The sequence below is a fragment of the Cherax quadricarinatus genome, unplaced genomic scaffold (assembly GCF_038502225.1).
Source record: "Cherax quadricarinatus isolate ZL_2023a unplaced genomic scaffold, ASM3850222v1 Contig1970, whole genome shotgun sequence".
Lineage (NCBI taxonomy): Eukaryota > Metazoa > Arthropoda > Malacostraca > Decapoda > Parastacidae > Cherax > Cherax quadricarinatus.
In genome coordinates this window covers 16491-28761 of record NW_027196996.1, presented here as the reverse complement: position 1 = coordinate 28761, position 12271 = coordinate 16491, and the positions used below count along the sequence as shown (strand labels likewise).

Sequence of the window (12271 nt, the reverse complement as noted above, 5' to 3'; positions counted from 1 at the left end):
TTGACTGGCTACTTAACTGCTTCAACTGTATTGTGGTGTTCCGAGGATCAGTCAATCTAAAAAAAATATTTTGTGTAGAATTAAAAAAACTAAAGCATTTGTTTTATAGAATTTAGCAAAAATTAAAAATTCGTTAACTTATGTTTAAAAGTAAGGTTTGGTCTGGAAATAAAGCTTTCTATATCATTGTCAATGAATAAAATATATTTTTTTCTTGTGAAGCATACATTTTAAGGGAGTTTGGCCTGTTGGGCAAGTTAGCGTTGTATATTTATTTGTTTAACCCACCAGCAGTATCCTACCAAGGAAAGATGGGACAAAAAAGAAGAAACACTTTCACCATCACTCGCATCATCACCGTCATGTCCAAAGCGCGCATACATTACAACTCGTATCCCCTCCATCAGAGTGCAGGCACGTGCGAACGTGCAGGACGTGCGGCCAGCAGTAACTGCCTGGTTGATCACTCCCTGATCCACTGCGAGGCCTGGTCGTGGACCGGGCCACGGAGATTTTGATCCCCGGAACACCATCCAGGTAGGTAGACTCCAGGTCCACACCATCCCTGAACTCAAGTCCGACCATCCTCTAACAGATTTATACAGTCTTCAAGTTATCCTATTTAACTCTATCCTCTCTAAATGCTCAAACCACCTAAGTACCTCCTCCAACCCTCTGGATAATATTTTTAGTAACCCAACACGCCTCTTAATCTCCAAACTATCAAGTCTCTCCATAATATTCACACTGCACATTGCCCTCAGGCACGACATCTCCACTGCTCCACCATTATCCTTGCTGCAACATTTACAGCTCATACTTCACACCAATGTAACATTCTTTGTCGCCAACTTTTTCTCCTTCTCATTTTTAATGGTTCATCTTGTCTTTCATGGACCCTTCTGGCGACAAGTCCACTGCCAGATATATGAACACATTCACTTCTTCCATGCTCCCTATCTGATATCCAGTCTTTCATTACTTAATTTTGCTGTTACTTTCATTGTTTTGCTCTTTAAAGTCTATCGAAAACCCACCAACCAAAACGATCTTCTCCACTTCTACTCTCACCACGACACCAAAACTAAACGTGGTGTAATTATAGGCTTCTTCCTGCGCGCACTCAGAATCTGCAGCAATGAGTTCCTGGAGGAAGAATGCACTATAACTGAACAAGTATTTTCTAAACTCCACTATCCTCGTCACTTCATCAGAGACTGCAGACGGCGGGCATTAAACATCTTCAACACACCCAGAGAAGACACTGCCGAGAAGAGATACATAGTCCTCCCCACCAACTCCATTGCCAAACACGTTTCCAACATCTTTTCCAATACCTCATTCTAAGTATCTACCTCCACAACTACGACCATCAAGGACATTACCAGTAATAGACAGGACAAGCTTCCATCCTTTGCAGGGGTATACATAATCCCTTGTAATGGCTGCAGCAAATTATATGTGGGCGAAACATCAAGAGACCTCGAAACACGTATTTCGGAACACCAATACGCAAGCAGGTCTGACGATACAAGGAAAGCCTGTGTACAACACGGTAATTCACACAACCATTTAATAAACTACAGAAACTCAAGACTTATCGCCAGAGAAGACAACACTCAATACCGAAAAATCCTGGAATCAACACTCATCTCTGTATCCAAAAACTTCAACCAGGTCAACGGCTTCTATAACATAGCTGAACCACTTGCGAAGAAACTTCTTCATCGCTATCCCACATAAGAGCATAGGAATGGTGGAACACTGCAGAAGGTCTGCTCACAAACTTATCCAATCTCCCTTCCAAGCTACCGAAGATTTTAGAATCTATAACCCCACTCGGTAGATCATCAGATGCAGCATTCTCCACCTGACCACAGCATTCTGAACCTGACTATAAATACTTGCGTACCTTTCACCCCAGGCAGATCTGTTTGTGACTTGAAAAAGCCCACTGTGTGGGCGAAAAGTTGTTCCAGTTTCTGAAGGGTGAACCAGAGTTTGCCACAGAATTACATGGGTTGAATTACTCTGGCTATTTTTCTTCCTATTACTGTTGCCTCCCTCTTTAAATGAGTTTATGTTGATGAGCGCTAACTTTTAGAAGTCTTCCCTTTAAATGTTTCCGTTTTCTCATAACTTCAAATGGGCAAACTGTCCGGTGGGAGGCTACCCCATAATTGACAGTGACATGTATATCACTGGCAATATATTTATGTATGTAAATTTACTGATACCACAGCGAGGAGAGGCCGATTTTTTTATTATTGCTACGTTAATTTCATTTACGCTGTTGCAACATCAATGCTTGTGAGATTTTTCGAATGATATAATATTCATCCTTCTGGCTATGGGCTCTGGTGTGCCCAGCTGGGGACACTTTTTGCTCTCTTCTCACTCTCTCTCTCTCTCCCTCCCTCACTCACTCACTCCAGTGAAGACGTCCTTTGGGAACGTACTTGCTTGGACATCCTCCTCTTTTCTGCAATTATGCAAGCTCCTGATGATGTGTTGATTGTAACTCGAAAGGCCTAGAGCTATCATTCTACTCTCCCATGGGGGGAGTAGAATATATAATATATATATATATATATATATATATATATATATATATATATATATATATATATATATGTATATATATGTATATATGTATATATATGTATATATATGTATATATATATATATATTATTATATTATATTATTTTTTTATTATCACACTGGCCGATACCCACCAAGGCAGGGTGGCCCGAAAAAGAAAAACTTTCACCATCATTCACTCCATCACTGTCTTGCCAGAAGGGTGCTTTACACTACAGTTTTTAAACTGCAACATTAACACCCCTCCTTATATATATATATATATATATATATATATATATATATATATATATATATATATATATATATATATATATATATATATATATATAAACACGGGGACAATGAAACAAAGGCTGATTAAAAACATCGTCCAACAAAGTCGGTGGGGTTCACAAGGTCACATGTACTCAGTGTCCTCTCACATATATCGGTCAAACAGGTAAAACAGGTAAAAAACTACCTTAGCTCATTATTTTTTACATTTGTTAAATAATTCAGGTGCTATTTTTTTAGCTTTAGAATATTTACTTTATTTTTTACTTAATTCTAACTATAGATTCACTACAAATCTTATGATTACAAGCATTGATCCTGATACCAACCTCTTATTTAATGACTTAAATGACTCAAACAGTTACTGTAATTACTACACTGCAGAACAATCAAAGGCACTTCTCAGAGCTAACAACAACATAACTATCTTTAACTACAATATCAGATCTTTAAGCAATCATTATGATGACCTCCTAGCATTACTAAATTCCTTGCATGCCAATATGTCCATCATTACACTAACTGAAACCTGGCTAAAGCCTGATACTACAGATGTATATGCCATTCCTGGTTACACAGCCATACACAACTGTAGGCCAGACCAACAAGGGGGTGGCACAGCTATATACTACTCAGACCAACTAGAATGTATCACTAATACTTGCACAAGGGATGAACATGGGGAATATATAATAGCTAAATTCAAATCCAAATACCTACAAAAACCTCTCACAGTGATAAACATCTACAGAATTCCACAATCAAACATTAGCCAATTTAGTCAAAACCTAGGAAGTATGATAACTGATGCACGCATGAACAAAGATCACTTACTACTCTCAAGTGACTTCAATATAAATATCCTACAAGACCAGGACCCACACGTTACTGAATTCACAAACACAATGAGTAACTGCATGTTGCTACCAACAGTAACAAAACCTACAAGAGTTACAGAGACTAGTGTTTCCCTACTTGACCACATCTGGACCAACACCATATCCCCTTTAAAATCAGGCATAATTACAGATAATACCACAGACCACTACCCTACTTTCCTCATAACAACTCTTGGTAAAATACCCCAAGTCACCTTCAGACTTCACAATGAGGCAGCCATTAATAACTTCACAACAGCAGTAACAAACATTGACTGGCACACTGAGCTAGAAATCTATACAGAAATTGACGAATGTTTTAATAATTTTCTAAAAAAGACCCAATACCTTTATAACAAGCACTGCCCTAAAAAAACTAAACAGATGACAGCTAAGAGACTGAACAGTCCCTGGCTAACACCCAGCATTCTCAAATCCATAAATACAAAACACCGATATGAAAAACAGTACAGAATGGGTCACATAACCAGAGACCAAACAAAACGTTACTCGTCAATCCTAACCAGCCTGATAAGAAGGGCAAAAAAATTGTATTATGAGAACAGATTATCCAACTTACGAGGTGATATAAAAAAGACCTGGAAGACCCTATCAGAAATTCTGGGAACAAAAAAGATATCACGACATAGCGAAATAAAATTAACAAAATCAGATGAACCCCAACTCCCACCAACAGAAACAGCAAACAGACTCAATGATTTCTTCTCCACTATAGGTAAAAACCTTGCCAATAATATCCCAAGCTCAGATACCCCACCAAATGACTACCTCACTGACAACTACCCGAACACACTGTTCCTAGCTCCGACTAACCCATACGAAGTCTCCCTTATTATCAACGCATTGAAAAACAAGGCAGGAGATTTAAATACCTTACCACCCTTTATATACAAAAAAGCGTCACAAGTACTATCACCAATCATTGCAACACTCTTTAACACCTCACAGTCAACCCCCACAAAAAAGAAACACCTGACGCGCGACAATACCTGACTCATAAGAAAAGAGGAACACTGCACTAGGTCCGCTGGTCCAACTAGACAGGTCCTCACGACATCCCACTAACAAAATATTCTACCCAAGAAATAAGGTTTATTATTTGTCCAATGTATTAAACTCTAACAAAATTTTATTAATTATAAAGGAGTCTAATTTATATAAACCTAAGGAAATATTCATATTATTTTCAAAACTGCTTTTTATGGAACAAGATTCAATTATATTTCTGTCAACCATGGACTTGCTTGATTAAACTTTCTCATCCTTTTGAAAATCAATTGGATGGTTAAAATCTCTCACATGAATAAATAGAGCATTGGAATCTTGTCCAGTTCTAATGCTATATTTATGTTGTTTTAATCTAAGTTCGAAATTTTTACCAGTTTGACCGTAATAGACTTTATCGCAAATTTTACAAGGAATCTTATAGACACATCCGTCAGCATTTTGGGGGGAATTCTTTATCAATTTTTTTTCTGTATCAAGATTTTTAAATGCAACTTTAATATTTGAAGTCTTAAGAAGAACCAACATATTTTTAGTTGAATAAGGTTGGTTGTCCCTTTTAGAGTTGTAAAAAGTATTTCTAGCAATTTTAAATGATTTATCAGTTACATTTCTCGGGTATTTCAGATCAATGGCTATTTCATAAATTTTGGATATTTCTTCATCTATGAACTCTGGACTACAAATACATAAAGCTCTCAAAAACATTGATGAGAAAACAGACAGTTTAACTCTATCTTGATGGGAAGAATAATAGTGTACATAGGAACAGTTATTTGTAGGTTTCCTGTAAATTTTCAATTTGAATTCATTATTACTCTTAATAATTAAAACATCTAGAAAAGGCAATGAGTTATTTTTCTCAAACTCAACAGTAAAGTTTATAGAATGGGCTAAGCTATTTAATTTGCCAAGGAAATGGTGTATATCTACATTCTTGGGCATAAGACATAAAATATCATCAACATATCTGAACCATTTTGCTCTATTAGGGAGGATTGTGTTAAGCAATCTTGTTTCAAAAAATTCCATGTATAGATTACTAAGAACAGGTGAAAGAGGATTTCCCATTGCCATACCAAATTTCTGAGTGTAAAACTTATCATTAAATACAAATTTTGCATCAGCAATGCAAAGTTTAATAAGTTTAATGATGGTAGGAGCTGGTAATGGTAAATCATAAATAACGAGTTCTTCAGATAAGAAACTTAATAAATTATCAACAGGAACTTTCGTAAACAAGGAAGTAACATCAAAACTAACCATGTTAAAATCATTTAAGTCAGTCAAGGAGCTTAATTTATCAACTAAATCTAAGATGTTTTTAACATTAAAGTTAGAAATTTTACCAACAACAGGGCTCAAAATGTTAACAAGCCATTTGGACAATTTATACGAAACTGATCCTATGGAGCTAATAATTGGTCTGATTGGATTACCTGGTTTGTGTGTTTTTATTAGTCCATACATGTAAGGTAAAGATGGATTAGTGGAACTAAATTGTTTAATTAATTCATCTTTGCCTTTCAGTAGAAGTTTTATTGTTTTATTGAAATTGCTGTTAACGGTTTCTAAGGGATTCTTTCTAAGTTTAGAATAGGTTTCAGTATCATCTAAGAGATTATTCATTTTTTCTTGGTAATCATTTTCTTTCATAATAACAATTGCATTTATTTTATCTGCTCTAGTAAGGCGCAATTTTTTATTATTATTAAGTGTATCATAAGACTTAAAGAATCTTTGAGGGCAATTGGGAATGTTTTGTTTTAACATAGAGTTATATACCAAGAATAAATGAATAATCTCTTAGATGATACTGAAACCTATTCTAAACTTAGAAAGAATCCCTTAGAAACCGTTAACAGCAATTTCAATAAAACAATAAAACTTCTACTGAAAGGCAAAGATGAATTAATTAAACAATTTAGTTCAACTAATCCATCTTTACCTTACATGTATGGACTAATAAAAACACATAAACCAGGTAATCCAATTAGACCAATTATTAGCTCCATAGGATCAGTTTCGTATAAATTATGACGCAAGTTTGGTTGTACATGTCTCAGGTTTGATTGATAAGACGCAGGTTTGATTGTATATGACTCAGGTTTGATTGGATATGACGCAGGTTTGACTGGATATGACGCAAGTTTGGTTGTATATGACGCAGGCTTGGTTGTATATGACGCAGGTTTAGTTGATATAATTACGTTGGTGTCAATAGTCTTTTACTGGGAATTTATTTATTTTTATTGATCCAAAATTAATTTTCTTGGTCGGCCAAAAAAAAAAAAAAAAAAAAGAATTTTAGGATTTCCGTTTTTTCTCGCTCAAAATATTCAATAAGAACATTAATATTACTGTCTGAATTCATGGACAATACATGTTTTTGTCTTCTCGAGATATTTAGTCATGCATTCCTGGCTGGTTAATTAGACACGTTGAAAAAGAATGTACAGATATTTGTGGACAAAAGATTTAAAGCACAACGCTCTGGTGAGTGGTCAGCGAAGCAGCGTTATCTGCGTAGGTAGCATGCGCAATAAGGTGGCCACTGCTAATATATATAACAATTTGAGGGCTTCCTCCAGCAGTTAGACGGTGTCCTCCAGCAGTATATCTTCACCGCTCTCTAAGGTTCCAGGAGCCTTCCTGCAGCAGATCTCCACCGACCTCCCAATTACTCACTCACAGGTAAAGTCACTTGGAGAATTTGCCACTGAAGTGGCTAGTTTATTGTACACTCCATATCCATCCTGTGGACGGTAGCGCAGAAGCATATGGATAAACAAAACGCCTGGGAACTAGGCAAATTTTAGGAAATTTGCTTAATATTAATAAGATATCTTCACATGTCACACAGGTTATTATACTGTCTATTTCAATGTTTCTCAATAAGTGGACAATTATGCACATAGTGTTGAAGATACTGACAAAAAGCCTGGCCACATAATTTACATTTGATCATCATCTGTGTGTCTGCCACACTGCCAGAAGTCTGCCCACTACAACATCAGTCAGTCTTTTCACATTACAAGTTCATCCATAAACATGCTTATCTACATTCATGTTATTATAGTGGGTTACTCAGGCTTCATATTGCATTCCTGTAACATTTACCTTCATTATTTACTTCTCTCTGATATTATTCTAATGTTATATTCTCTGTTATAATTCAGTGTACATGACTAACTCACTTATAGAAAATAATCTACAAGCAATTTATTAAGACGAAATATCTCAGTACATCGTAAGAATAATTTTTATTAATGTTATAATTAAGTTGATTATCATAATTTATATGAATCATAACACTAAATATATCACATCTATTGTAAAATGATTCGAAGTGATCAAAAATTGTGAATCATTGTTTAGTGAAAAGCAGATATTCTGCTAAAGAGGACCTCAGATGGAGGTCAAATTATGGAAACTTATTTTTCTAAGTTTATGTCCACTTGGGATTAACACGCACACGCACACGCACACACACACACACACACACACACACACACACACACACACACACACACACACACACACACACACACACACACACACACACACACACACACACACACACACACACACACAACTGCAACATATAGGTGCCTGGCAAACCTAAGAAGAGCGTTTCTGCACCTATGTAAGGAATCATTTAAAACTATGTACACCGTTTACATCAGTCCCATACTGGAGTACGCAGCACCAGTTTGGAACCCACACCTGATCAGGCACGTCAGGAATCTAGAGATAGTGCAAAGGTTTTCAGCAAGACTAATCCCGGAGGAGAGGTTAAGGGGAATCAACCTGACGACACTGGAGGACAAGAGAGATATAGGGGGGACAGACCTGGAGGGGGGTTTCGGGGGTCAGCGCCCCACCCGTTCAGTGATTAATTTGCATTCGTGTTATTACGATTTTGTGAGTTAGAATTAGACACATGCAACGTCTGGGTCTCTCTATTTTGTAGACAAGTCACCAACAAACAGCCTTAACAATAAAATACAGTGACATAAACGGACTACTGTAGAAGACGAGGTAATCAGTCCCTCAGCCTCGCAAAATATTATACAGGGAAGACATCCGCTACTAGGTTGAGGGACTGATTGCATCATCTTCCGTAGTCTTCCATTTATGTCTCTGTCTTGTACTGATGAAGTCACTAGATCGAGAAACGTTTGCAAAATAATGATTCATAGACGTTGCATATGGTACTTAATCATCTGTTGAGGAAGTCTGTGACACTGATTAGGAAGTTTGTGACACTGACGAATCAGTCCATGATACTGACGAGGGAGTCTATGACTCTGATAAAGAATTTCATAACACTAAGAACAGAGTTCGCAGCTCTAACGATGGCGTTCATAACACTAAAGAAGGAGTCAGTGGCATTAATAACAATAACAATAACTTTATTCTCTGCAAGTACATGTACAAGGTATACAGTCCTAGCTGACATCAGTGACACACTACTATACAGAAAGCCCTCTGTTATGCAGAGCATTTCGGGCAAATTAAGTCAATGCGACCAAAACTAGTCGACTGACACCCAGGTACCCATTTTACTGATGGGTTAACATGGACAACAGGTGTGAGGAAACACGCCCAATATTTCCGCCCTTGCCGGGAATCGAACCCGAGTCCTCAGCATGTGAAGCGAGAGCTTGGCCAACCAGGCCACGGGCCAGGGAGAGAAAATCCGTGGACACACACTGCTCTGGAAGTTATTTTCGTCTACCATTAATGTGTGTTATTGTTTTCATATCAGTCATATTTTCAGAATGCACAGTTCCGTCATGGTAGTCGTGTTGATGATGCTGGTGATGGCCACAGTCTTCACGCAGGCACAGGATCTCAAATATCCTGAGCGTCAGGTGAGTCTTACTGCAGTGCTGAGTGGCAAGAAAAGTCCTGGGTCCTGGTGGTGTGTTGGTTGGTATAATGGTCCTGGTGGTGTGTTGGTTGGTAATGTGGTGTGTTGGTTGGTATAATGGTCCTGGTGGTGTGTTGGTTGGTATAATGGTCCTGGTATAATGGTCCTGGTGGTGTGTTGGTTGGTATAATGGTCCTGGTGGTGTGTTGAGTAGTGAGAGATATCCTGCTGTTTTTTAGTGTTGAAAATGTTTCTGCTGGTGTTCTTAGTGTTTAAAAAGATCCTGCTGGTGTTTTAATGGTGAGAAAGATTCTCCTGATGTTCTTAGTCTTGAAAATGGTGCTGCTTGAGTTTCCAGGAGTGTTTTTAGTTTTATTTGTGGTGGTGTTTTTAGTTGTGAGAAAGATTCTGCTTGTGATTTTAGTGGAGAAAGATACTGCTTGTGTTTTTAGTGGTGAGAAAGATCCTGGTGATATTTTTAGTGTTGAGAGAGAGATCCTGCTGGGGGTTTTAGTTGTGAGAAAGATCAATCTGGTATTCTTAGTGTTGAGAAAGATCCTGCTGGTGTTATTAGTGGTGAGAAAGCTCCAACTAGTATCTTGGGTACTGAGAAAGGTCCTGCAGGCGTGATAAGTGGTGAAAGGGATTCTTCTGATGTGCTGAGTAGTGAGAGATGTTCTGCTGGTGTGATGGGTGATGAGGAAGGTTCTACTTAAATGTTGATTGGTGATGGTCTTGCTAGTGTCTAGAGTGGTAAGAGAGTTGCTGTTTGTGTTTTGAGTAGTGAGAGAATTTTTCTTTCTATTTAGAGTGGTGAGAGATCGTTGTTTAGAGTAGTGAGAGAGGTAGTGTTTGTTGTTTAGAATGGTGAGAGAGATTGTGATGGCGTGTATGATGATCAATATGCTACTGATCTGTAAGAGTTGTAGTAACATGTTAAGCAGTAAGCAAGTGTTAGTCATCATTATTATAATATCACATATCACTACTGCATCTGTAAGTCATTTATGTTTTATTTATTCTACCTGTTAATATAATTACAACACATTTAATAATAAGTATTTTTAAAATCTTCACTAAAGTGTTTTCCTTATTTTTTTGGCCAGAATAGTGGTGTGTAAAAATTATAAACGTCATTGACTTATCAAAAACCATCTATGTATATCTCCTCGATGGACACTTGCCAATTATTTTCCTAATAATTTTTGTCAGAAATTATCCAACATTCACACAGTGTCATTCATGATTAATGTTCCTTTCATCGAAATTCTTGTATCATTAATTTAAAAAAAATGTTAAATGTTGATCATTTACAGTTTATGGGTGGATGCTTATTAATTTTTCTATGAGTGAAGAACCGCCTCAGAATTGACCACAATATGATAATGATTTACAGTAAACTAAAACCCAACTTCAGATTCATTTGCTGTTTTTGGATTTATTGTAAAATGTCTTCTTGTATATATATATATATACATATATATATATATATATATATATATATATATATATATATATATATATATATATATATATATATATATATATATATATATATATATATATATATATATGGCGTCACTTGGACTCCATCACTGCCCACCTTGGTTCACCAATGACAGGTTGTGACTGAACTAGCAGCCCAGATCATGCGCGTGGCTCAAGGTCCCTGGAGCACCAGCCTTGACCTGCCCACCAAACGAAATTCCGGCCTCATCAACTCCCTTCTCGGAATCCCTAAGGTCATGAATGATGCCGGAAGAAGATAATCATTTCCTAAACTTTCTGTTAAAATGTAAGTAATAATTATGTGTTGATCATACGTTCTGTACCAAGTTTCTCTTACAAGATGCGGCAACTGAGTGAGATATTTATTACATTATAAATTATATCGGCATTTCATTCACAGAAAGAGCAAATTATTTAATATCCTAGTCAAAATATGACCTCTTTTGGACATGTGAGAATACTACACCCTCAATGTGTTTAACATACTCCTCTCCTCAGTAATTTGGACACTTCCAAGAGCTTGATCTCCAAGCTAAAAGTCTCTAAATAAGGTACTACTTATGTGTCCTACTTATGCATAATCTTCTTTGATCTGTTCCTCCCAGGACGAGACAACTTGACGGTGCCGGTGAGTGGAATCTAACCAGCTTGCAGTAGGTCACGTCATCAATTAATATTCATGGAATAAATGTTGCAGCACTAAACACCTGTCTCACTTTCCTCTATAATTTCTGTTTGTTGTACATCAGTTATTCTGGGGAATATTTTCCTGATATTTTCTCAATGTATTTCTGTTACATTTAGTTAGGTTTATCAGTTATATCTGAAAATGTTTGTTTAGTAATTCAGGATAAACTTGTATGCTCCATAAAAATACAATACCACGATAACTTCAACAAACACTTACCAACGTGGAAAGAAAGTGTTATTTAAGGAGAAAATCTTTAAACAAGGACAAGTTTTATTTTCGCTCGGTGATGAGCTTTTTTTTTTAACTTACCTGTCAACTTATTTAACCTATATAATGGAAGACAACATTCTCACATGAATATTTGAACAATCACGCTGCTTAACTAATTCGCTTCATACACTGAACAACAACAA

At 36.7% G+C, this 12271-nt stretch overlaps 1 protein-coding gene across 2 annotated transcripts; it reads left to right on the top strand.

Annotated features, from left to right (window-relative positions):
- Nucleotides 1-7373: 7373 nt before the first annotated feature.
- Nucleotides 7374-11871, top strand: LOC128705804 (pigment-dispersing hormone 1 peptides). 2 transcript variants are annotated; one of them, XM_070081207.1, is made up of 4 exons: nucleotides 7374-7476; nucleotides 9566-9659; nucleotides 11281-11453; nucleotides 11773-11871. In XM_070081207.1, exons 2-3 carry the CDS (start codon nucleotides 9567-9569, stop codon nucleotides 11425-11427), a joined length of 240 nt encoding a protein of 79 aa, XP_069937308.1. In that variant the 5' UTR covers nucleotides 7374-7476; nucleotide 9566; the 3' UTR covers nucleotides 11428-11453; nucleotides 11773-11871. The 2 variants fall into 2 exon arrangements, with proteins under 2 accessions (XP_069937308.1, XP_069937309.1); XM_070081208.1 differs by having other exon boundaries at nucleotides 9554-9659.
- Nucleotides 11872-12271: the final 400 nt, after the last annotated feature.

Excerpts from the sequence above, each read along its gene's own strand:
- LOC128705804 (XM_070081207.1), top strand. The coding sequence starts at position 9,567 with ATGCACAGTTCCGTCATGGTAGTCGTGTTGATGATGCTGGTGATGGCC. Across the intron at positions 9,660-11,280 it reads TCAAATATCCTGAGCGTCAG|GTTGTGACTGAACTAGCAGC; the intron begins GTGAGTCTTACT and ends CACCAATGACAG.